Below are 25355 nucleotides of genomic sequence, written 5' to 3'. Positions count from 1 at the left end.
TAGTAACTCCATCATGTAATTGCCTCTAGTTTTGTTGTCAATTTCTTACTATTTCTGTTCCTTTCTCTTTCTTTTCTTTTGATACCAGTATCTCCTACTAAGGATAACTTTATAAATAGTTACTTTACACTTGTGTAATATTCTTTAGTAAACGTTTGTAATTTTTTCCATGCATTTGAAGGTTTCCATTGCCATGAACTCTATATGCACATTGTTGTAAAAGGGAGAGGACAACCTCAAGCTTATAAAGCTTCCTGTCCAATCCTTTATTGTATATTTGTAATCATGTTGTAAAAATATTGCAAAATAAAATATGTTTAAACCAATGTAGAGGAAGACCACAGGAGTCCCGTTTTTGTTTCGTTTATGTTGGGTTTAACGTCGCATAGACACTATTATACGTCAAATGGCGACTTCCGAGCTTCGAAGGTAGAGGAAGACCACAGGAGCCCATCCGTGCATTATTTCATCAGAGGCGGATACCTGGGTAGAACTACCGACCTTCCGTAAGCCAGCTGCAATGAGAATCGAATCCACCTCGGTGAGGGGCAAGTGATTTGACGTCAGCGACCTTAATCACTCGGCCACGGAGGCACCTTTAGGGGGAGATGTCGTTTGAAGATTTATCTATTTTTTCCTTCGACGTCCTTGTCTTTGACATATCAAAATAATTTGAACACACATTGTAGCGGGTTACCTAAGGAGCATTTGTGTCACATTGTATTAACATATGGCAGACACATTCTGACAAGAATATATTTATGTTTCCACTATATACATGTAGGGTAAAGTGACTACACACTGGCGGCCATGAGTTTTGTAGATGACCACCTGAAGAACATACTTTGAAATCAGGCCAAATTTTATATGACACAGATTCAATCAAATCGTGTCTATTATCAATTTGCTTGCTTTCGTTGTGTGCTTCCAAAATTTAATGGTCTCTTGCAGATTTGATAAACCTCCCCAACAGCAGTCTCACGGAATTGAGGACATAGAGTCCGTTCAATGAAGCTTTGTAAAAGAGTGCTACCTTATCCGGTGTTAGGGTGCAAATGTCTTTGGCAGTGTTGAACATTTCATTACCTCTCATAAATTAACGCCACCAATTCGCGTCTTCTGTTGTTTTGCTTTGTTGTGCTTTGTGTTTCCAAAGAACTCTCATATATTTAATAATGGGTAACGTGTGCAAACCCGTACTTAAAGTTAGTGTTGATAATAATTCTGGTCCTTGCTGAGGTCAAGTCTGTTCAGTGTAATTATATAGTAGTGCCACTCGCTGTTAGGGTGTGGGGATGTTGCACATTTCATTACCATTCTTGAACAGACTCCATCCTACTGAGTCTGTCACTGGTTTCTCTTTATGTTTCGAAAGAATATTTTTTCAAAAAACTGATTTACCTTTACAACATTAGTGTTTAACTGTCTGCCGTAAATTGTCGCAACGTGATGCTAGCTTTTCTAGTCGACCATTCGGTGTCATTACAAAAACGTGATGCATAAGTCGGTGCTGTGGGTTGGGGCTGAGAATGTTATACATTTCGTTACCTCTCATTACTACTGAAGATATATATTATCTGAAATATTGTTGAAAAACGGCATTCACCACACCTTAAAACATAAACAAATGCAAACTTATGAACTTATTCATACAAGATAAATGACTCAACACCGAGCTAGTTGAGGCTAAGGGGTGACATATACACTGTATAAGTTATATATTTTACAATTATAAACTGCCAAATCTGTAGTACTACATCTAGTAGCTAATTGTAACCAAGCAGTACGTACGCCCTTCACCTTTAGCCTGCTAGCGGCAATTGGTTTGCCTTTGCGACCAGTGCATACCAAGATCAGATGCAGGCTGATCATGGTCTGTGCTGTTCGCTATTCATTCAGTAAAATTTTCATTGAGCATCCCATTGAATGATAAATGGTGTTGCCCAAATTGAATGATGGACCAATCCATTTTAGAAATTTAGCAGAGTAAAGATTAAGAAGGAATGACAAACTGTTAATTCATATTACGTATGTACTGTATTTACATTTAGCTGCAAATGACTGTATATCGAATTTGATAGCTGTACCTTGAAATAGATGCGCCCACAGTTTCCTTTGCCATTTCTTTAATCATTCTAGCATAAAACTGCTGTTCGTGTCATTTTTCGGGGCCGTTTTAACAAGAGAGAAAATATGTGTTACCTGAGAGATTTTCGCGCTCACGTGCTGTTAAAATACCTTTTTATATACACTCAGTTCCAAAAGAAAGTGTGCACTTAGTTTTCTGTTATTTTTTCTCGGTTATTTTCATGAAAACTTATAATGTTTGGTACCAAAATTTAAATCAGTTCGTAAACAAATTGGCGTGCATTTTAGATTTTGAGATATACCTGAGAGTTAGTGTATGAAAAAATGAAACAAAAACGTCGGGGAATTTTTCGAAATATTTAAACTTAAAAAGTGCACACTTTCTTTTGGAACTGAGTATATGCGGTTTCCGTGGCAAAGCGTAACCGTGTCACGGCTCTAAAATGAATAATTAAAAACGTGTAACAACAACGCAGACATTCCCACTCATTTTGTGAAAATTTGATGACGTTGCAGGATAATATATTCGTTTATTAGTCTTTTACGCGTTTTATGCTAGAATAGCGTTAGCGCATGTTCATTTCATAATATAACATCTTCAGAATTTCTGCAGATGTTAATAACACGAAAAAACATGCGTTATCCTTACATTGATAACGTTCGTCGCGTTTATGTCTTACCGTTGCAGTTTGCTTCTTGTTGTATCTTATCGGGAGCTGAATCTTGTAAAATCGCAATCATTTTAAAATACAAATAAGTCCACATCACGTCAATAAAAACACAGGATCGGAAAAAGGAAGTAAGCAAAGCTATAACAATCTGATGATAATAATGTACTGGTTCATTCAGTACATTATTATCATCAGATTGTTATAGCTTTGCTTACTTCCTTTTTCCGATCCTGTGTTTTCATTGACGTGATGTGGACTTATTTGTATTTTAAAATGATTGCGATTTTACAAGATTCAGCTCCCGATAAGATACAACAACTTCCTCCCATAATCTCACCACAATCTGACATTCAGACACAAAAGTTTATATATTTTACAACTGTAAACTAGCAACTCTGTAGTATATCTTAAATAGCTAATTGTTATAGAACGATTTGCAATCCTGAAATCTGTTAAGTCATATTATCCTTGTGTTATATTTTTAAAAGTTTGATGACTGTACGCTTCCGGTAGAATAGATGCCTCTCCATTTGTCTTCGGCATGTTATTAATTGGCAAAGTTCATCACGTTTATTTCTGGCAGTGGAAGCTGTGTGCTTCCTTCTGCTAATCTTTCCTTATGTTAATCCAACATATTGTTATCAATTGACATTTGATTGAAATTAATGCAGGTTAATCTACTTCCCTCTATCGATCCTCTTTCCCATTGGGATATGGGTGGCTCGTTTAATTTATTATTTTGTGTCTCTTTAAACTTGTTTATTACGTTTTATATATGTTGACGTGTTTTCTGCCTATTCATATAAATGGCGGAAGAACACCCCAGAATATTTGTCTTCCCTAAATTAGTATACCACACTGATTGGTGCAGCGAGAAATGTTTCAAAACTACTAAATAGGTTACTCTATATCTTATGATCACATCGCTTGAAACATGCATGCTTTAAAAATGCATTTAAATTGATTCGATATTTCAGAATAACCGAACAGAATTTGATGTGATTAATTCATCTTTATTTCGTAAGGCAAAACAATAAGAATTTGTTTGAGTCAAGGAGTGCAAAAATTCAATGACATGATTTTATTGATTTCTGTTATTTTGCGAGTAATTTTAATACCAGGAGGAAAAGACAGATTCTTTGAAAAGATAAAGATCAGTTTACATAAAGTACAAGATGCAGTCCTTTTTTAAAACAAAAATAATAGTAACCAGCAAACAGGTACGAGATATTAACTCTTAAACATAAGAAGGTATACAACTTTAGCCGTCATGCTTTACATTTTAACAAATAAGTATTTGTAATTACCTCCCATTATTTGATATTTTGAATTTACAATAATATTATACCAGATACTGCAGAAATGGAATTGTAGATATTTTTTGTTTTCCATTTTGTGCCAACGAAAACTCCTTTAATAATTACTAGTATGAGCTTATTCGTAATGGATAATCAATAAAAACGCATGTATTGCAATACCAAACAATCGGGTGTTTTTTTTTTGTTTTTTTTTTTTTTAAATATAATGCTACATGTAATAATTCCCGTACTTGGGTTCAATGCTTCATATTTTATCTCGTCTTTTGGGATCATGGAGTCCATTCAGTATTGCTGTTTTATAGAAGAGGTATGTGTCTCCCGCGTACATTTGCTTGTTTGTCTTCTGTGCTTATAAAGGGTCTTATATATAACAGTTTCGTATATTCCGCTGAATAATGAAAATCTTTTATTTGCCAAAATAGCACAGTCTAAGTCTTTCTTCTGTTTGCTATCTGATACCTTAACTGCAATCAGACAACACTTTGTCGCATACCGACAATTGTTTAGTTATATAGGCCAACTGTATAACAGAGGTACATGAGTTTAAAATGAGTCGACAAAACGAAGACGTTATCAAAACTGATCTAACACGAGTTTACAACTTGGCAAAGTGTTTGACGTAATTCATGCAGGCCCATTTTGAAACATATTATATTTCCCCTTTCAGATATTTCTGTAATAATTGTTAAATATAAAATAAGGATATACATGTATTCTACTTTATTATATGACATATCGTTTGAACTGTATACATGTACTCCAGTATAAGTCGCAAAGAGATCAATGGTTATTTGTCAGCAAATACATTGTACAAGTCATCTACATATTTTTGATTGAAAACAAAAATACATGGACAAGCTTAAGATAATATCACATTGATTGTTGCATAGGGAAAGCCTCATGTTCATCGCATCGGAAGTTGCCTTGGTAGTAAAATGCAAATCGAGAGTGACAATTATTAATGGTTATATTACAAGTGTAATCAATGTCTAAAGGTGTGTTGATCCTTTGCAACCGAGCTTTGGATGTAAAATTCCTTAATGTGCGTAAAGGATTCACTTGGTCTGCTACTTTAGAAAATAGTAGGGTTTAAAGTCCAGTAACCGGTTTAAAACTCGTTAGCATTGTTTTGTCACAGACAGATACAAGTAGGTATTCCAATGCTATTATCTCACCTGAAATGTGTTCAGAGTGAGCTAGCAGTACAGGTATTGGTCCGGCGTCTGGCGTCCATCGTTCTGTATCCTGTTTTAACATTTCTACTTTAACATCTTCATCTCTGAAACCAGCTGGCTGAAGTTGATGAAACTTGGCCTTGATGTTCTTTGGATAGTCCTCTTCCAAAGATTTTCATCAAAATCCATTCCAAACATAATTCTGATCGTCATAGTAACCAAAAGAAACGTCTTGTTTAAAATCTGAAGGCATATGGCTTAGATTCTCGGTGCTTCCGAGGGATCTACTTTCCAGATTATATTAGATATTTCGCAAGTAGCACTGTGTAGTATTTGTCTACGAAGTTTTTTAAGTCATACCCTTGGTGTCAAAATTGGCCCAGTCAAGCTTTTCACTTGTTTTGCATGTGAATTGACTTATATACAAACCTTTAAAAATCTGCTTGTCTAAACTGTAATACCCTTAGCTAAGACAGTTGGTATATAGCATGGTATTAAAATTCTTATGCACTTGGGCTAAGATATTTGGCATGTAGCTTTGTATAATGTGGTTCTTTACTTAGTGTGTTCAAAGCATACCTCTGGAGTCAAAATTGGACCAGCCGGGAGTTATTTGCTTATGTAAGAAAAACTTTAAAATTCTTCTTTTCTAAAACCTGATCATGAAGCCCTGGAGCTCAGATAATATTCTTGTCGTATTGTGTAGTAGTCCTCTAGCAATTTTGTTCAAATCATGCATCTGGGGTTAGAACTGACCAAGAGGTCACTTGTTTGTCACCCCTTACCACCCACCGCGGCCCCTGTCCCGTCTTTTCCGTATTTAGCATATAATTAAATGTACTTGTTGTTGGATTTTTTAAAGAAACCAGTCTACAATACCTTCCGTTACAGCTTCTTTTTGTTGTGGGCCTACTTTGCGATACATGTCTCTATGACTGTGTTTGGGGTGCTCTGTGCTTCCGGTAAACCTACCCTTACCTTTTTATCTTTTACATAGTCTTATCATACTCTTATGTAGGAAAAGCTTTGAAACAGCTGTAAAACCCAGAGCTTAGACATTCGATATGTAGCACCGTCTAGTGGTCCTCTACCAAGTAATTCATATCTAGTCAAAACTGGCTGTCCATGGAGTTACTTCTTTTTACATAGAATTATATAGGAACCTTCCATTCTAAAACCTAATGGCCTAGAGCTTAAATACTTGGCACATATCGTGTGTAGAAGTCATCTACTAAGAAATTTGTACCCGTATTTAAGTCAGGCGAGCAATCTAGAGCCATAACAGCCCTCTTGCCCTTTAGTGTTTCGTTTCGTTCTCTTTATCTATATGTTTATGTATATATGTCTATATATGTATACTATTACATCGCACAATATTCAATAAGTGTTTTATTACAATGACAACAGAAATTGAGTTTCACAATTATATTTTAATGCTTTAATTTATTAGCCCAGTAAACTTATATTGAATATAGACCAGCAATTTAGCACAAACTATGGACCGGCAATTTATATAAGGGTCGGGTAAACACATCAAATGTTCAAGACAAAATAAAATATATTTTATCATATTGGTAGTCTATCTTGCTAATCTTGCGACTTAGATGAAGTCCTTATCATATATTGTACTAGTTTGTTAACTACACTTTGTGTTAATTGTATTGACTATATACAAATACATTATTCAAAATACAGAGGGTTGCCACAGAAATGATTACCCGCAATAGCATATTAATTATTATGATGAAATGTTATTTTTTTTAGAAAAAAAAAACATGAGAAAATCTTCTTCTAACAGCTGTTGCCATTCATTATCCTTAAATATTTTTTTTTCTAACAAAGCATAATGTTGTAACTGAATCATTCTATTTATAAATATGTGACAATGTCAATTACTGTATCATACCGCTTTACATACATACCACGTATACATGAATTTATTGATAAAATATCTACCAATTTTACGGAAATTCCCAGTTACGCATTGTTTTACCACGGTGAAGCCCCTATAGTTGCCAGCATGTATCTAAATAAAGTGACAATGCCTGATATAGGAGAAATAGTGTGTGTAATTTAAAATGTAGTGATCATGATCACTCCGAATTATTAACTTATTCAAAACAAAGAAAAGCTATAATATAAGCGCCCCAACCCTGACGCCCTCAAGGCAACGAGTAAAAAGCTACACTTTTATATCATATTAATACAATGTTTGAACGAATATCGCTGGTTTGTGCCGCCATAAATGTGAATAAAGGTTAATATTTTAATGTCTATGCAAGGGTATTATATTCCTTCACAACCATATGATATTTTCCTCTTTCAAGGAGCGCTATTCTCTACCATGCTATAATAAATCATGTAAACATTCTATGTTATTCAGGACTGATCAATGTTGGCTTTTAGTATCTCTGATATTTAAAGATACTAATCCGCAATGATAACGTGATTTCAGTGTAACTGCACAGTGCGTATATGGCAAAATTGCTCAGTCGGGTAAATCGTTTTTTGCGAGTACGAATTCTGATTAATATTTCTTTTTCAGAACACATTTTGTTTTGTTTTCATATCCGTTTATCTCTCTGTTACCATAGTTTTTGCTTCTTTCTTTGATGATTTGTATATATGACTTTCATTATGTTTATGAACATGTAGATGCAACTGACTAATGTTATCTTTGATATGATACTTAATTTGTCTTATTTGCCATTATCAGCCTTGGAAATTTATTCATCATTGTTTCATAGAGAAAATAAATATCGAACTATTTTGATGCAAAAAGAAAAGGAAAATAACTTCCGTCGCTGAGTTTAAAAAAAAAACCCCTGATCTTTTGAATATAATCAAATCGGTATCCCTGCTAATTACAAGAATATTTTATATAATTTAACAAAATGTAAAAAAAAACAAAAAAAAAAAAAAACTTAATATACACATGCTTCATTTGATCTATTTTTACTTTATAAATATTATGTTTGTGAACATCACGCTATCGTAAGGGCACTATACATTCAAGATTTAAATTCCTTTTGTGTAAGTCAATAGGTTTATTTTAGTGACGGGCGACGTTTTCTCACGGTAAATGGGTCAGATTAAGATTATGAATGAAATACCTATGTGTCCATGAACTGAAACCTTGCGTGACTAATTTAAATATATCCTTGAGCCCGGGAAAGAGGAAGGTAAATCGGATTTTCAAGTGTGTAGGCGGTTTAGATAGCATTTAAATATTTGATTTTTCTCGCGTTGTAAAATACCATATTGATAATATAACCAGCAACCTTTCTTTCACTTTCAGGAAATGGTTGACTCATCATGTGTCATTTAAAATGTAAGCAAATAAAGCTGCATATTTTGTAGTTTAAATATTCTGTTAACTTTTTATATCAATTCATTTTCGCAAAGCAGTAAAAAACCAAGCCCTGCTTACTTTAGTGAAATTATTGAGTAACACCAACTTCCCAAATATTTGAATTACATTCTTCTATAGTATTCTGAAATACCAATGGGGTTTTCCGTAATACCGTCAACTTATTTCAAGTTCTATTATTTCACTTGTTGTTGCTTTTAGTTGTTGTTTGGGATGTCATAAAAGTCATAGACAGATATTGAAGTACATGTATTTATTTTTAAAGCTCTTTAAAACACTTCCTTCTTTTCGGTATGTGTCACAACGTACATAAATAATTATGCGTTACTTTTACAATTTGCAACATCGTCAAATGTCATATAACGGCTTATTATTTATGCTCTAATGAAAACAAATGCCACTCAGGTGAATATTTCAGGGGACAGGAGGATAATTTAGGACAGGGCAATGTTTTAGGAGCAGAGTGTTACTTAAGGGACATTATTATGTAGCCACCTTCCACACGATAATGTCAGCTACAGTGTGTTAAATTAAAATACACCTCAAACAAAATATAACATATATAAAAATTTATGCATATAAAGCACAAAAAGATACATGAGAGGAGATGTTATGATCATTACCAATAAGCGCGCGGATAAACTCTGTGTTCTGTATCAGTTAGAGAGAATAAGATGAACTTGACTTGATATAAACTGTTTGTTTTTGTTGGGTTTAACGTCGCACCGGGACAGTTATAGGTCATATGACGACTTTGCAAAGACCCCAGGTGCCCCAACGTGCATCACGAGCGGATACTTGGGTAGAACTACCAATCTTCCAAAAGCCAGCCGGATGGCTTCCTGAAGTGAAACCCAAGTAAGGCTCGAACCAACATCGGCAAGTGGCTATTGATTTGAAGTCAGCGACCTTAATCATTCGCCCACCTAGGCCCCTAACTTATCAAGGTACTGAAGCATTTAACCATGTTCTCCGTTTATCAAAATAGTAATTCAATGAATTTAAACACGCTAGGCCAGTTCTTATACATAAACGGCATAAAGGTCTCTATAGACAGCTATTCCAAGGTAAAATGGTATTCATTTTCAATTGCCTGTTTGTTGCATAATGTGCAAAAACGCTCATTGCGTCAATTTCATGGTATATACCAGTATCTGCCCTGTTTTATGTCTAAAAAGTGTGATACAAAACGTTACTTTGTTCAAATATTTGTTTAAATTTTTCAACTAGTAATAGTTACTCCAATATTTGAAATGAGTAACAACACCAATGTAGAGCTAGAAAACGTACCGACAAATCATTCTAATTTATACCCGGTGTTCTCCGTTTGATGTAATATATTGTTAAAACTTAGGTATATATTTCATGTGTGTAGAAGCTATAGACAGACCATGTGAAAAAGTTTAAAAAATAATACTTCTCTATTAGAAATGTTGTCAATAGGCCTATTTCCATATTGTGAATTTAAATGACTTTCTTTAAAGCTGCCTAGAATGTATATAATCGTCAGTCAAATTTCCTGGTAGATAGGTTTTGGAAAATGACAGGGATGATAAGCACAGATTTGCGCTGGAGTGTGGAAGTTCGTCAACGAGATCCTCTTAATGCAATATACGATCTATTTAAAATTTGGCCACGACAAATGATGGGGATGCTAAACATCGATCCAGTTTGGTATGACCGTGGAGAGTTCGTCAAAATGAGTTCCTCTTTAGAATGCGATCTGCAATATATTTAAAATGTGTCACTCAGTCAACATGAATGCAGCACTTTAAAATAAATCTAAAGCCCTCTAAAGAAAGATGTGATTGTAAACCATATATAGCATATTAAGTGTGATCAATAATACAAGTATATTAAAGTTGTTTTTTGGCTATAATAGTTTTTCAGCATATTTGTGTATTCTCCCAAGATAATTTGTTTACATGGTATATTTTGTTCCATTTTACTTTGAATTATAACCAATACAATAATAACTCCGTTGTTTCTAAAGCCACATCTAATGCAATAATTTTGTTCACATGACCATATCCCGCCCGCTTAGCCCGGTAAAGAGAGCGCAAATCTATTGATCGCGGGATGGTGATTTCATACCGTCGCCCACCCCCACCCCCTCACCGGGCGAGGCGTATATTCTCCGGTTTGACAAAGGACATTGTGTCTGAAATCATTCGTCCGCTACCTCCGATTCATGCGGGGAAGTTTGCAGTTACTTGGGGCCAACAGGTTTGAATTGGTTCAGAATCAATGAACATTGGTTACTTTAACTGCCCGCCATTACATAACTGAAATACTGCTGAAAAATCATTAATCCCAAAAATAAACAAACAATAGACTTAGATTATGTCTGGTGTTCTTTCACACTGAGAAAAAAAAACAACTGAAAACATCATTTAATCTTGACGTATACAATATAATCATTAGGACAGCGGGCACATTTTAAAATTTTTATACGATTTCGCCGGCCATATGTATGTTTTTGACAACACAGAAAATGACGTCACTCGACCGTCAGCTATTTCCGGAAGTAAAGAAAATGAAAGTAGAAATACTAAACTTGAAAACGAAAGTCGCCTTGGATTGGTCGATAGTCAGCTGGTCAGGGGTCATGCGCAAGTGTCACCCCGTCAAAATGTATGCACGTGGACATGTTTTTTTTAATTTTCAGCATTTTCTAACGATTTGATAATACCTGGGCTTTAGCACAACATGTCAGCTTTTCATCTATGAAAACATATTCGAACTCGGAATAAACACAAATCCCACAGAGGTCCGTAACGGAGCAAGGGTACATAGAGATTTTTAGAACTTCATCAAATCGTCCAAGAGCTCCTTTTTGATGTTGTCTGAAAGTGTCTGTATATGCCTCGGATGTAAGGTATTTCCGTATTTGAGAGCTGCAGACCTAGACTATTTCAGAAAAAAGGGCCATCAGACGCTATTTAATACGTTTTATCACGTTACAGCGGCGGAAGGGTTATCAACTCAAAATTAAGTAAACATGACGAGAAAAATATCGTTATAATGCTTGTAAATAATCACTTTTATTATAATACGGAGGGAGAATTGATGTCAGAAATTATGGAAATATTATAGTTTTTGAATTTACTATATGCTGTTGAATAAAAACAAAGTTATAAATAAAGTCTAGAAGAAGATCCTTTGGAAGCATAGAACACAAGCATGACTCTGTTTGATATATATGAACCTGGTAACCTGTCAATATGTCTTTTTATTATACCTCACATAAATATTCAATGCAAATTTCCCATTAGTTTAACTTGAACAATATATCATATTCCCCAGTGATTTTATATCACATGCGCAAAAGCGTTATTTTCAATTTCTGCGCAGGTGATATGATCCATTATTTCATATCACATGCGCAACAGCGTTATTTTGTTTTTCTGCGCATGTGATATTATTTTTTTCATATCACCCGTTGAGAGACTGATTTCAGACGAGGCGCTTATATAATTATACGTTAGGATTAAATTACCCTTTTCTGGTGCTCTTGCATGTGCGAACACGGCCGATTTTTCTTTTTTATGCTATGTGCAAAATATTTCGAAAACAACTTTTCATCAAATATTGAATCGAAACTACCACAATAAGTTTGGAAATGATCTAACTAAGAAAATGAGTGCTCACATTTATATGTTTCATTTAGAAAAAAGAAAGTTATCGCCGTTTTTCGAATGCTACTGATTGACGCAATGTTGAAATATTAGAATAAATATAGGGTTCAGCGATATGTAAACGTCCCGACTAAATCTATCAAAAAAGTCTTATTACACAGCAAAGTCGCCACAAATTATGAGTGCTAACAAGTAAAGACTCTTTAATTCTGTCTTCATTATTTGGTTGGTAATTACTTTTTTAATTTAAATTATTTATGTTGATTTTCCAGTAAATGCTTTGACCCTTATAATTTCGGTATAATAAAATAAATATTGCATTCCTGAGAGGGTGATATGAAAAATGTTCACACCTCGAAATATGAATATAGACCTCGCCTGGCGCCTCGGTCAATATTCATATATCTCGCGGTGAACATTTTTCATATCACCCTCTCAGGAATGCAATATTTATATAATATACTATAAAATAAACTGTGTGATACTTCCTACTGAGCCATATGTTAATGTATCATATATGTATTACTTTTTTGAATTATACAAATAAATATACAAATGAAAAGTGATATTTTGTTTCAGTCACTTCTTTTAATTTAAAACAAGTTTTACAGATCTATGAATACTGATAGAGAGGCTGTAGTGGAAGGTGAAAAGAAATTGTCGGAAAGTCTTCCAGTGTAATATCACGAGCTAGACCAAGACACACTTTCTAATACAACACCTGATGTAACTAAGTGAAATAATAGATTAATGACGTACTATTTTATGAAAAGAGGATTCCCGTAATAGATCCGTTATTAAAAATACAACAGACTTCCAATCAGGGTTTCTTTTTACCTATATTTAACCGCGTTTACATCGATCACTTCTACCCGGTACATAATTTATCTCTTTTTTTTTTCTAATTTCTGGCAAGGATCCCTGAGTTAAAAGTATTTTAACATGACTTAATTATTGCGGTCAGATCTTAATCATATCAGCTATTGATAGTTATTGCGGTCTTAGTGTTAAATATATCTAGTGGTATTTCCCATTCAACATGACTTATAATCTTTTAAAATGGAATTCCTGTATTACTGTGCTAGTCTTTATACGAGTGTATGGGGACTCCACACATCTATATATAAATGGTCAGTCTATATTTCAAAATGCTGATTGGATGTTATTTATCCGCTAGTATTAGTGGTTCCCGATCTCTACTTTTTTAATGTAACAAATGTCATTGGATTAGATGATACGTCGCAATAATTAAAATAGGAAAAAGTGTAGTAGTCACACAAAGGTTAGCCCTGCGGATGCATTTAAAAATGATGGCTCAAACTTAAAATATGACTTTTCTTTTACATTAAGGTTATAGAATATTGTAACAATGATTTTTTATTTATTATATAATTTGCACACAAGTTGAACCGCCACTTTATCTTAAAGTTCGAGTCCTGTTAAGATCGCATAATCATAGCATTCTCAATAGTTGCATGCGTGCCTGCGTGCCTGAATGCGTGCATGCCTGCGTGCATGCGTGTATGCCTGCGTGCGGTCGCGTGCACGCAAGTGAGTGTTTGCCTTTTTCTTCAGTGTATCCTTTATATATATTCTGTTTCCATGATACGGAGTTCCATTTATCGTGTGTTCTCTACAACACTATCACACTTACAGTCATTACACACTACAGTGCAGTGAAATATATAGATATAGAGCCTGTAAGTTTGTGACGCCAGTACGTAAAACGAATTTGACCTAGAATAATAAAACAGTGTAGGCTTGTTATTCAGCAAGTGAAATTGCAAAACAAGGGTTTTGTTTAGAAGTTTACACTGCAAATCTAGTCATGGCCTCTGACTTAGTTTGTGCCAAGCGTATCTCAAAATTTACAAAAATATATTTGACCTAGAGTGCTCAATTTTATTGGAGTTTTGTATATACGAAGCTGTGCATCTGGATTTCAATTGAGATCTACCAACTCCCCGCCACACACACACCAAGACACACTCCTATCACCAAAACTAAAAGTTTCTAGTACATTATGTTTCTTTATGATGTCTTGTAGTATTTTTAATTTCTTTTTCTCTTTATCAATAGTAATATCAATCTACAGACGTAACTTTTCTAGTTTTGTTTTAATGTAGATAATATGAAAATTTATCCAGTCTTGGGCTATCAAAAATATTATATGACTTTAAGGTGACATAAGGCTGGGGTACCTGTGCCCATACTTGTTTCCTATAGGCACAATCTAGTTTTGTTCCAAATTACATCTTTAAGGGATGTTGATTTGCCAGCAGGCTTTACCAATTTTTGATAACCCTCATTCCTCGCCTCATTCAGCCTCAGTTTCATGCATTAAATATTTAATTTTTGTAATGTTCATGAAAACTGATTATTTAGATAAACCTTCATTTTAGAGGGATTTAAAAGAAAATCCCTTTTTTTTTCATGTAGTAAATTTGAAATATTGGCCTTTCGTCAGCAGCCATGGAATCTGATGACAGTTCTTAAACAAATATATAAAAGTATAAAACAAGGCATGAACCATACCTTCAGATTCGTAGGATAGAACAAAACAACAATCAATAATGCATTTATTTATTTCTTAAAGAAATATAAACATAAATATAATACAATATGGTACGTTTTATGATTAAAAATAGACATATAAAAGAAAAAAAGCACTGAATACATTGAGAGATGTTAACTTGACTTGTATAATATTTCGTGAAAATGCATAACCTGTAAGTGCAAATGTTATTTCACATATGATAAAAGCTTATATATTTACATCTGAGACAACCTATGGTGGACGGATATTATTCATAGCAACCTTCAACAAATAAAATTACAACTGAAGTGTTTGAACATGTAGAACACTCTAAATGCGACTCTTCCTGTGTAAAAGTAATAAATAAAATGTAAAACAAACTCTTACAATGAAAATAATCTGAACACAACCTGTTTAGGAATTTAAAAATAGTTGAACAGTAATATATATGATGATAATTCATAGATCACACCAGAAGAGACTCTATGCATTTCCGTCATGGAATGCTGCCATGTTCAACATGGCAATCTAACAAGATCTTGAGACAGAACTGAACAATATCAAAGAACATACATGACATGAAAATAAATTAGAATGATTATGTTCATACTTGCTGTACATTTCATGCACATCTGTAACTTACACACAAAAGAAGAAAAAAAGCACATTGAATGATACTTTTGCATGCACTCACATACTTTCCACTCTTTTCTTTTTATGTTTTTGATATCTTTACAATATGACAGACCATGGTAAACAATGTATAACTAGTAAATCGTACATAAAGCAAATTGTCTGACCCACAAAGTATCAAATTCAATAAACACTCGAATCAAATGTTTAAGATGAAAAAAATGTATACATTCCTAGTGCTCGTAACCAATGTGCACATTCATTCTTATTTTGCTTTAAGTGACTTGTATCCATGCTTGAAATGAATGAGATCAAGGTGATTGGCAAAAATTTCGTCCAAAAGTATCACTGAGATTCGACAATTCTGAGTATTCCTTTGTTATAATAAATATTATCTTTCAAAACATCAGTTGCATTTGAAGCATATATTTCTTTTCTTGTTAGATCTTTTCTTATTTCTTTTCTTGTTTCTACAATGGCGTTTTTTACCTTTTTCAGATTTGTTATTTTTCCTGCATTTTTTGTTATTTCTCCTCCGTTTGCCTTTGTTCCTGTTTTTCTTATTTTTGTTGCGTTTGCGCTTATTTCTAAGCCCACTTCTCAGTTCTTTCTTGTGCTCTTCGCATCTAATTGTTCTTTTTCCATCTAAACATTCGTATTTGCATTTCTCAGTGATGCTGTCACTGTCCAAACTTTCTATGTTCTTAATCATAGCATCAAAACTTTTCCGGCCCCATTGCAATACAGAAATAATGTAATCTTTTTCTCTGCTTATATTTGAGAACGGTTTAGGTTCGACATATTTACAAAGTTTTCTCTTTATTTTTGCAACGCCAAGTCTAAGTGTAAAATGATAAAGTTTGCACGATAGCTTTTCTAACTTTTCACGAATAAACTTTGTTGTGCTTTTGGGTAGCTCTTTGAAATCTTTTTGACCTTTTACCATATCTTCATATAGGTTGATATAAGCTATGAGAAGCATCGTCTGTCCGTAGGAATGATGAATAATCTCCTCCTAAGGAATAGAAATAAATAATATCAGTTATTATTACATGCCTGCCTATATAAATCGCCGGTTCATAGTTTGTGCTAGTGACTGATCTGTACTTCAACACTAATATTTGTTAAGAAAAAGTGAAAACTTGAGGAAAGCACTCGGATCTCGGGTAATAGTTTTGGCTATTGACTGACATGCTATTAGATGAGTGTACTTAATTCAACAATTTTATACATCTTATCATGTAAATAGTTTTAGTGTGTCATATAATACGATAATAACATAATTGAAAGAATATAACGCAAACAAGAACAATAAAAGCATTGTCGGTTGTTGGGTCTGTTCGTGAAAGATGATGCAATGTGAAACCTCCCTTTCATCCCCAGCACAGGCTAACACAGAGTTCCATACTACAGATACTTTGAATCGACTCCATGACCCAAAAGGACGTAAAACAACAAAATATGCACATGTATTTTTTTCTGCTATGCAAATTAGAATTACATAGTTTCCTTTTGGGTTACTTCATAACTTAAGTATGAAATGACTGTACTGGCTTCTATGTTTTAATTTTACTAAGAAATAACTAATTGTCAGTGATTTTTACCGTCTGCTAAATTAATATTTTTTTTAGGATGCAATTTGATATAGTTTGTATAATTTTCACGAGAAATCATGTCAATAGAAGCTTCTTAATACTTACAACTTTATTTTTTGCTCGTAAGTGTTGGGAAACAGATGAATGTTTGATGTCTTCCAGGTCTACTATTGTATACGGTTCATAATTTTTAACATCAGCTCCTAGAAAATTTTTCTGCAATTGAAAAAAGTACGTGTTTGTGAATATGATAATTTTGGGAGAGAATGCATTCTGATTATTGCATAACTTTCATCAGAGTTTAAAAACAGTCACAGAGAGAGTATGATACAGTTATATATAACAATACTTAGGCAGAAAAATATGTCTTAGCTCGTACATGTGTGTATACCAATATTCTAAGTCTGATACAAAATACGTCAATGTTTATTATTGTTAGCTATATAGTTTTCAGCCGAAATTGAATTCGCAGCATTTATTTTTAAAGTAAATTTTGTTTTATTTTTGATGGAAGAGTTGCTTATTCAGATACAGCAAATAAACTTTGCTTTTAAGGTATCATTCTAAGTCTGTTTTATAGCATAAGATATAATTACTCTTACCAAAATGTCTATTTCTGCCTGTAGATCGTCTTTTATATTGCCTAACAATGGTCGAAGTTGTCCAACAATGGCAAAGGTGTCATTTCTAAGAAGAGGACACTCGCTGGGTTCTTGATGACTGAAACCTTTGCAGGGTTTACAGTGTTTACGTGGGATTTCAGCCTTGTACTGGCTCTCAGCAATGCATGTAATCACACTGACTGTGAGAATCACGACGATAGTTTTATCTGTAATTGAAACAATGAACAAATTCTAAGTAAATGTAAATGACTACTTAAAGATTCAGTTTAGAATAAAATAGAGAACTTAGTAAGAGGAAAAAGATGTAATAGTTTTACTATTGTTTTGAAATAATCTTAAACCGTAAGAAGTTTTCTTTGAACTCTCGATATAATATTGTAATATTCATCTATGTACACAGTAAAACTGTAGTTATAACTCTACCTCTGGTACTGCCCATATTTGTGCGAATGGCTCACTTACCATTTTTACTGCTTTATATTTGCATCTCTGTTCTGGAATTTCTGAACTATCAGACTTTCATGTATAATATGCTTGAAGCATTCCAAATAATTAAGATATTTAAAACCGCCCGCGCGCAATATCATTGGCTCTAATCTTTATCATGGGCCGTTCAGATAATAATAAACGATAGAAAACCGTTCTACTTTTAGTTTTGCTAAGTCCGTGATTGGCTGAAGCCTATAAAAGGAAAATCCGAATTAAGCATAAGTCACCTATTGTTAAATAAAGCAAAACACATATCTACATATACACAATTTAAGCCATCTTTTAAACCATATGCCAGCAGCTTCCACTAAAAATGTGAGCTTTGCAGTGCAAGATAAGGTATGATTTATATGTAATTAATTTTGAATGACCGCTTTCTATTAATAGAAATGTAAAAGTCAACATGTTTTAAATATTTTAGCCGTAAGAGCATTTCTTTGTTGTTTTTTTTTTCATGTTGTTGCAATGGTGTAAAATAATTTGATAAAAATACAATTGATCATGAATTAAGTCTTAATATGGGTATATTAAACACTGTTAAATATAATATGCCGTGAACTCTTATCGGATTTCCCTTCCCATGTGTATCAGTGGTGTACCTAGGATCGTAGTTAAAATGGGGAGTTGCAATTTGTCTCATTTCTACTGTCTTTCAATCCATAAAACAAGACAATGAAACAGAAACAGCTATTCACGGACTCAGTTTATTATGCTAGGCTTTGAAAGCTATTGCATTCTGATGTTACTGGAACATGAGCACGGTGCCTTTAAAGTCTGCACGTGTTATGCTTGTACTATTTCTAAAAACAGTTTTAAATGAGGTATGAAAGCATCAACGTTTATACTTTGTATAATTTAAAGAGTCATTTTAGTTTGACGTAGTTAACATTTATTTCCTTAGTTTTAAAATATTTACAAAAAATATGGCATCTTTATTCACATGATTTCAGCATATTATTCTTTCATCTTTTTTAAAATTTTAGCGCGGTATCTAAACCATTTTGTTTATGTAAATACTAATTCATAATCAATACATTTGTATATAAGGTTGATTGATCATGGTAATTTCTACGAAAATTTTAAAACAATGATCGTTACTAATTTGTGAATATATTAAGTAATTAGAGATTTCATATATTAATACATAATCTCTAAGTGAAATCAGATTTACATTAATATCAAATGTCAGTCTATTTTTTGTATTCTTGTATTCTCGTGCTTCAGTGTGACCGGTTCATGAAGGTTAATTGGCATACTGACTCCTATTCGTTAGTGTTAAATATCTGAAACTGATACATTAAAATACTAAATTTAGCGCAGGTTGTGATAAAACTTTGCACGAATCTGCATTCTGCACCTGCAGACAGCTCAGCAAAATCTCATCAGTATAAAAACAAAATTTGGCAAGTTGAATACTTTCTGTTGCATACTTTAACGTTCATGAATACTGACCAAGGGCTTTGCGTTTTTTATCATTTAGCGAAAAAAAAATCAATATTTTTGACCGCCCGTCCGGTTCTTGACAAAAACATTTTAGCATGTGATTACTTTCGATGGTGTATGGGCGTGAAATGCATTAAAGGAAAAGATACTTGTTCTCAGTTTGGTCCTTTAATATTATGCTATCCAATGTATACTAGTACTTAAAACGGTGCAACAAATCCATTAATACATTCTTGAAAAGTCTTAGTTTAGTTGTCAAACGTTACAGATAATTTTTTTTTACATGAACAGTGGGTATGTGGGGGATGCGGGAAGTGCTTGAGGGTATGAAAATCAGTTGAACCACATAAAAACATTACATAGGCAGGGAGGAGCGGGGGTATGTCAGGAGGGTACATGACGTGGATGCGGAAAACTAAACTACAATATCAAGAAATGTAACTGAAAGTAAAATAAATACACTGGTGGAGAAATGGGCGGGGAATGGGTGGGTGGCTGCGGGATGTGGATGTGGTATACAAAGACACAACATCAAGAAACTGTACTGAATGTAAAAACAACGAAAATCATAAGAGCAAAGAGGGGTTGTATGGCAGTGTGTGTTCGACGGGGTCGGGGGAGGAATGTGGGATATGGATGAGGGATACTAAGATACAATATCAAGACAGTAAACTAAAAGTAAAAAAGGGGGTGACCTTCATTTCTAAGCCACTGACATCAGAATCAAAAGAGATCTGCCTCAAGTCGTACAACAAGTCGTAATTACTCTCCTTTCTGACCTAAGAGTCTGGAAATGAAAAACAAATACTGAAAGTTAAGTCAATGCCCTTGTACCCCCCCCCCCCCCCCCCCCCCCCAAAAAAAAAAAAAAAAAAAAAAAAAAAAAAAAAAAAACAACAAAGAATAAAGATCTTACTCGAGTACTACTCACATTACTTTGTCATTGTCAAAGTTTAAAAGTCATAACTATTTACTGTATTATACTTAGACTCCAGAAATTTTAGTCTTCAGGTTACCGTAGACTTCAACTTTGACCAGGTTGCCCCCAAAACAATCCTTCTCATATTATGCATAGTCATTGTGTAGTGATTAAAGCTAAATGTAGCTATTAAACCTTCTGCCTTAGATCCTGGAAACGAAATAAAAAAAAAAAAACACAAAAAAAACCCCCAGAAATCAAGGCAGGTCTCTGTGACATTGGCCTTTGAATACAGTACAAGAGAGATTTTCAACAAACTTTGTGCAAAGAAGAAAACATTGAAAATATGCATCTTTTTATTTTGCCCATTTGCATGTATCTTCGTCCGTAAAGTCACAAAATATTGATTCGTGGATTGTGTGATTTGACATTTATTCGTTAAACCCGTGTGGAAATGGTTCCTGTGACAACAAAAAATTAAAGTAGGGGGGTGGGGGGAAGGGGCTATGCTAGAAATGGAACTTTCAATATTTTTGAAAAAAAAAAAACTCACAAGATTATTCATTTAACCTGCTTTTTATTGCTGGCTGTAAAACTACATTTAAAATTAAAAAACAACAACAAGGAATTGATTGTTCGCATAAAAAATGACTAGATCTATAAGGATCTTACATGCCTGCCTGTGTCAGACGGGTTTTTCCCTACCCGAGGGACAGTGTGGAATGGCGAGGTCTTTTATCCATGCTTTCCCGAGGGTTGGGAAAACAGCCGTCTTACATAGGCACCGCAGACATGTTAGATCATTTTCTTGCCTATCACATTCGAAATAGATCATGGAGACAAATCAATATGAGTATTTCCTGACATATTATTTATATGTTTATGACGTCATAATAGTGTCAGTACTATGTAACGTACTAAGTGCACGCTATTTTAGACAAGGTTTTCCCTAGGGAAAGACAGGAATATCTATTCATGGCGCGTTCTCGGACAAATGTATACTTTCCCCGCTAGGTAGGCAAGAAAACCAGTATGTTCGATAAAATCTGTTTCCATTTATTGAAAAAAAAAAACAAACCCAAAACATCTCACTGTATTTAACTAAGATATATATTTCTTTATTTCCTCCAATGACGAAGAGCATATGAATCATACAATACAATTAAATACAAATACGAGAACAGTATATACAAAATATATGTACATGTGTACAACAAATGCATTTGAGATATAATATTCCATAATGACATGCTGAAAGAGACCTATATATAACAATTTCGTCAGCAAAATTAAGTTTCTTATTCACTCAGTTTATGAAATTTAGCATACATGAATGGAAAGGGAAAAAAATCTTGTAGAATGGAGAAGACATGTAAGTATTAAACTCAGGTTTGCCTAATACTAGAACGATATTGATATATAAATCTATAAACAACAGTGAGCGATCGATCTCAGCTGAAAATAACACACCAAATCAAAAGCCTTAATCGAAACGAAAGCATTAAGACTTTTACAATGTGCAAATACCTGGGCGAAATTATTATTATTTATTTTGCTGATCTATTATGAATTCAACTAGGTTTGCTAAGTACTAGAATCAATCGATAAATTGTAACGCAATTTAGAATTTGATTTTCGCTAAAATTACCAAAACGACAAAGTACTGAAACAATAACATTATGAACTAAAGGCACTCGAAAATATACAGTAATTGAATACATCTAGTAAACCCTCGTGGTTATCTTAATAATCAGTGACAGACTATTAATGCTGAGGACGCAGGCTCGAAGCGACTTGTATTCTCCGTGATGATTTACATAAGACATCAAACTCTTACGCAGTGATCTCCCTTGTCGCTACGCTCTCGGCAAGGGAGATCACTGCACAGGAGTTTGATAAGACGTGTTCTCCACCCCAACAACCAACCAAACACAGAAACAGTTAGCTTTTTATATACTTAAAGACCCACTATCACAGGAGAACTGCTTATATAGTCAAAAACGATAAATAACGATCTTACACTGTAAAAACAGAGTGTGATCTAACTCAGTATCAAAACGGAAAATGACGTCAGACGACCTTAGTAAAGAAAATGAAAGTACACAAGCTAAACTTGAAAACGAAAGTCGCATCAGTATTGGTCTGCATTCAGGATTCTCGGTGACGCACAGTTGTCACTCCGTCTAAAAGTATGCGTGTGGACTTTGGCGTTAGCCCGACATGTCTGTTTCTCATCTATGAAAAATACTTGCACGCAGAAAAACCCAATTTCCGCAGGGGTCGTAACGAAGCAAGGGTATATGGCAGATCTCTGGAACTTTGTCAAATCATTCAAAAGGCCCTTTTTGATGTTGTCTAAAATGTCAGCATATGCCTCAGATGTAAGGTATTTCCGTATTTGTAAACTAAATGTTGATTCTACGGAAGCGTGAAAGGCCCATCAGACGCTTAGACGTTTTATTACGTTACAATTGGTTAAAGGATTTATGCCAATGTCAACTTGTATTTCTCAATTTGTTCACAGATCAAAAGGATTTAAAATTACCAAGACAACACAATCATTCTTGACTAGTTTCGACCTTTATGTCTTCGTCCTTTGTTTGTAACACGTTTAATTACCATAATGGAAACAAAAACAAAAAGAATACTTTCTGTGATGGCTCTTTAATGATATGATATGAAGTTGGTATCTCTAACCAACACAGCTCGATACTAGAGACGTTCCGCGACGATGACTCAATAGAATGGCTCCCGTTCTTATGTTTGTTCTGTCATATTTCTTATGTAATTATAAGATTTCTTCATTAACAGGACAAGTAACTCCAGCAGGTTGTTTCTATATTGACATTTTTGTTGCCCCTGGCTCTGAACATAGCCATTATGTTGGTTTTTTCATGGCGCGGCTTATATTTACAAAACTTGAAAAAAGAAACACATTAGAACAGGCCGAAACGTACCCGTGTAGCATACAAATAACATATTTAAAATAATTGTTAAATGAGTTATTAATAAGAGACATTTTAGACTAAATTATTGATACAATTTGAAATATAAATGAGCACAGTAACTTACCCTTCTTCTGTCTCTTTCGCCTGTCTCAAGATTCTTGACTGGACTGGCTATCCAACGGACAATTACACATTTTGACAAATATGTCTATATGTAGATCCAAACTAACTGATTAAAGATACTTATTTTCAGAAAATTCGGTCAGACGTGATTTTGAAAAATATCATATTCGCCATATATACGTGTGGTACACGATGTGTTCTTTACTATTTCTTTCTCATCGTTTGCCAAAAATATCTTCCTTAAACTTTAAACACTTGTTTAATTATTTTGATATTATTATTCTTTTGACATGAACATTTTTGGATAGTCGTCATTTTTTGAAAACTATTGTGTTTTTGTGCGATGGATATATTTACATAAGTAAAATGATTCCCTTAGCATCGTTGTAAACTTGAATGTAGAATATATTTCTTACTGTATTTCTATTACCTGCTCTGAAGTTTCGACTATGGAGGAAGATCGACATAATTTAGGCGACTTCCGGCTTCGATCTTTGTGGAAGAGCAACATAATTTATACGACTTCCAGTTTTGAACATGGAGGAAGACCGATATAATTTAGGCGACTTCCTTTTTCTATCATGGCGGAAGACCGACACAATATAAAAAGACTTCCAGCTTCGATCTTGGTTGAAGACTGACATAATCTAGACGAGTTCCAGCTTCAACCATGAGAGAATACCTGACATAATTTTGACGACTTCCGGCTTCGACCGGAAAGGAAGACCGAAATAATATAGATGACTTCCAGCTTCGAACATGGTGAAAGACATTTTTTCATCACAGATGAGCAGCTGGGTAGAACAACCAACAGTCAGCAAACAATTTCGATGACTTCCTTACATGACGATCTGAACACGACTCGAACCCCTCGAGGTGGGAAGCAAACGACATTAATGACTCGGCTATGAACGCACCTCAATGAGTAAGACGGCAGGTTGACTGTACTGGTATACATTCATGTTTTGAAGTCTTGTGACAAATACTTAAACTCAGTTTTAATGATTGAGGGTGTACAAAATGCGGGAAAGTATAGGTCTAAGTAACCATGCCGGCACAATATGTCAGTTCACATACTTAATCTAGTGCACACTGCAATTGAAAAAAAAAACAATAGTGTAGGCGAGTGCTGGAACAATGACAAACATTTCTGGCATGGTCGTCTTTTGGAAAATCCACAGGAAATGTATAGAAATGAGATGCGTAACTCTCCAATGATAAACTTAAATTGCAAATGCTGACTCCTTATTAGCCTGGCTCTCTGGCTGCATGGTTATTTTTATATAAATGCTAGAAACATTTTGAAAGAAAATTTTAAGCCTCTAAAATAGCACAATTTTATCTGATGGCTGAACCATACATGTTTGGAACCAGGGGCAATAAAAATTTCAATGTAGAAACAACCTCCTGGAGTTACTTCCTTCTTAATGAAGAAAACTGATATATGTAAATAAGAACAAACATAGGGACGGCAGCCAGTCTAACATCTTATATGCTTCCGTATCTGTTTTACCTTTAACATTTGTATCAGAAGTAGTGGTGTGGCACGTTTTGATATGGGTATTTGTAGAGTCAATGATAAAGATGATAACCTCTTGTTCGTGAACGAGCACCTATCACTTAACGAAAACACCCTTCTCTTTGTCAAAGTACAAAAATTTATCTTATCAACAAAGCGCTTTGATATGTAATTTTAATCAGTCTTTGTTGTCATCGATGACCTGCCCAGTGACCATCGCTTGTAACCGTGTGCTGAATTTACTGTGTCCATGTTTGTTTTTTATC

The 25355-nt window shown here is 34.2% G+C and overlaps 1 protein-coding gene across 1 annotated transcript; it reads right to left on the bottom strand.

The window, feature by feature from the left end:
• Positions 1 to 14830: 14830 nt before the first annotated feature.
• Positions 14831 to 24532, bottom strand: LOC123546918 (uncharacterized). The gene is made up of 5 exons (XM_053550526.1): positions 24488 to 24532; positions 23572 to 23655; positions 17628 to 17879; positions 17131 to 17241; positions 14831 to 16445 (listed from the first exon to the last, which is right to left on the bottom strand). Exons 1-5 carry the CDS (start codon positions 24530 to 24532, stop codon positions 15837 to 15839), a joined length of 1101 nt encoding a protein of 366 aa, XP_053406501.1. The 3' UTR covers positions 14831 to 15836.
• Positions 24533 to 25355: the final 823 nt, after the last annotated feature.

This window comes from Mercenaria mercenaria, chromosome 9, assembly GCF_021730395.1.
Source record: "Mercenaria mercenaria strain notata chromosome 9, MADL_Memer_1, whole genome shotgun sequence".
Classification (NCBI taxonomy): domain Eukaryota; kingdom Metazoa; phylum Mollusca; class Bivalvia; order Venerida; family Veneridae; genus Mercenaria; species Mercenaria mercenaria.
The sequence above is the reverse complement of the archived record's forward strand: the minus strand, read 5'-3'. Positions and strand labels throughout refer to the sequence as shown.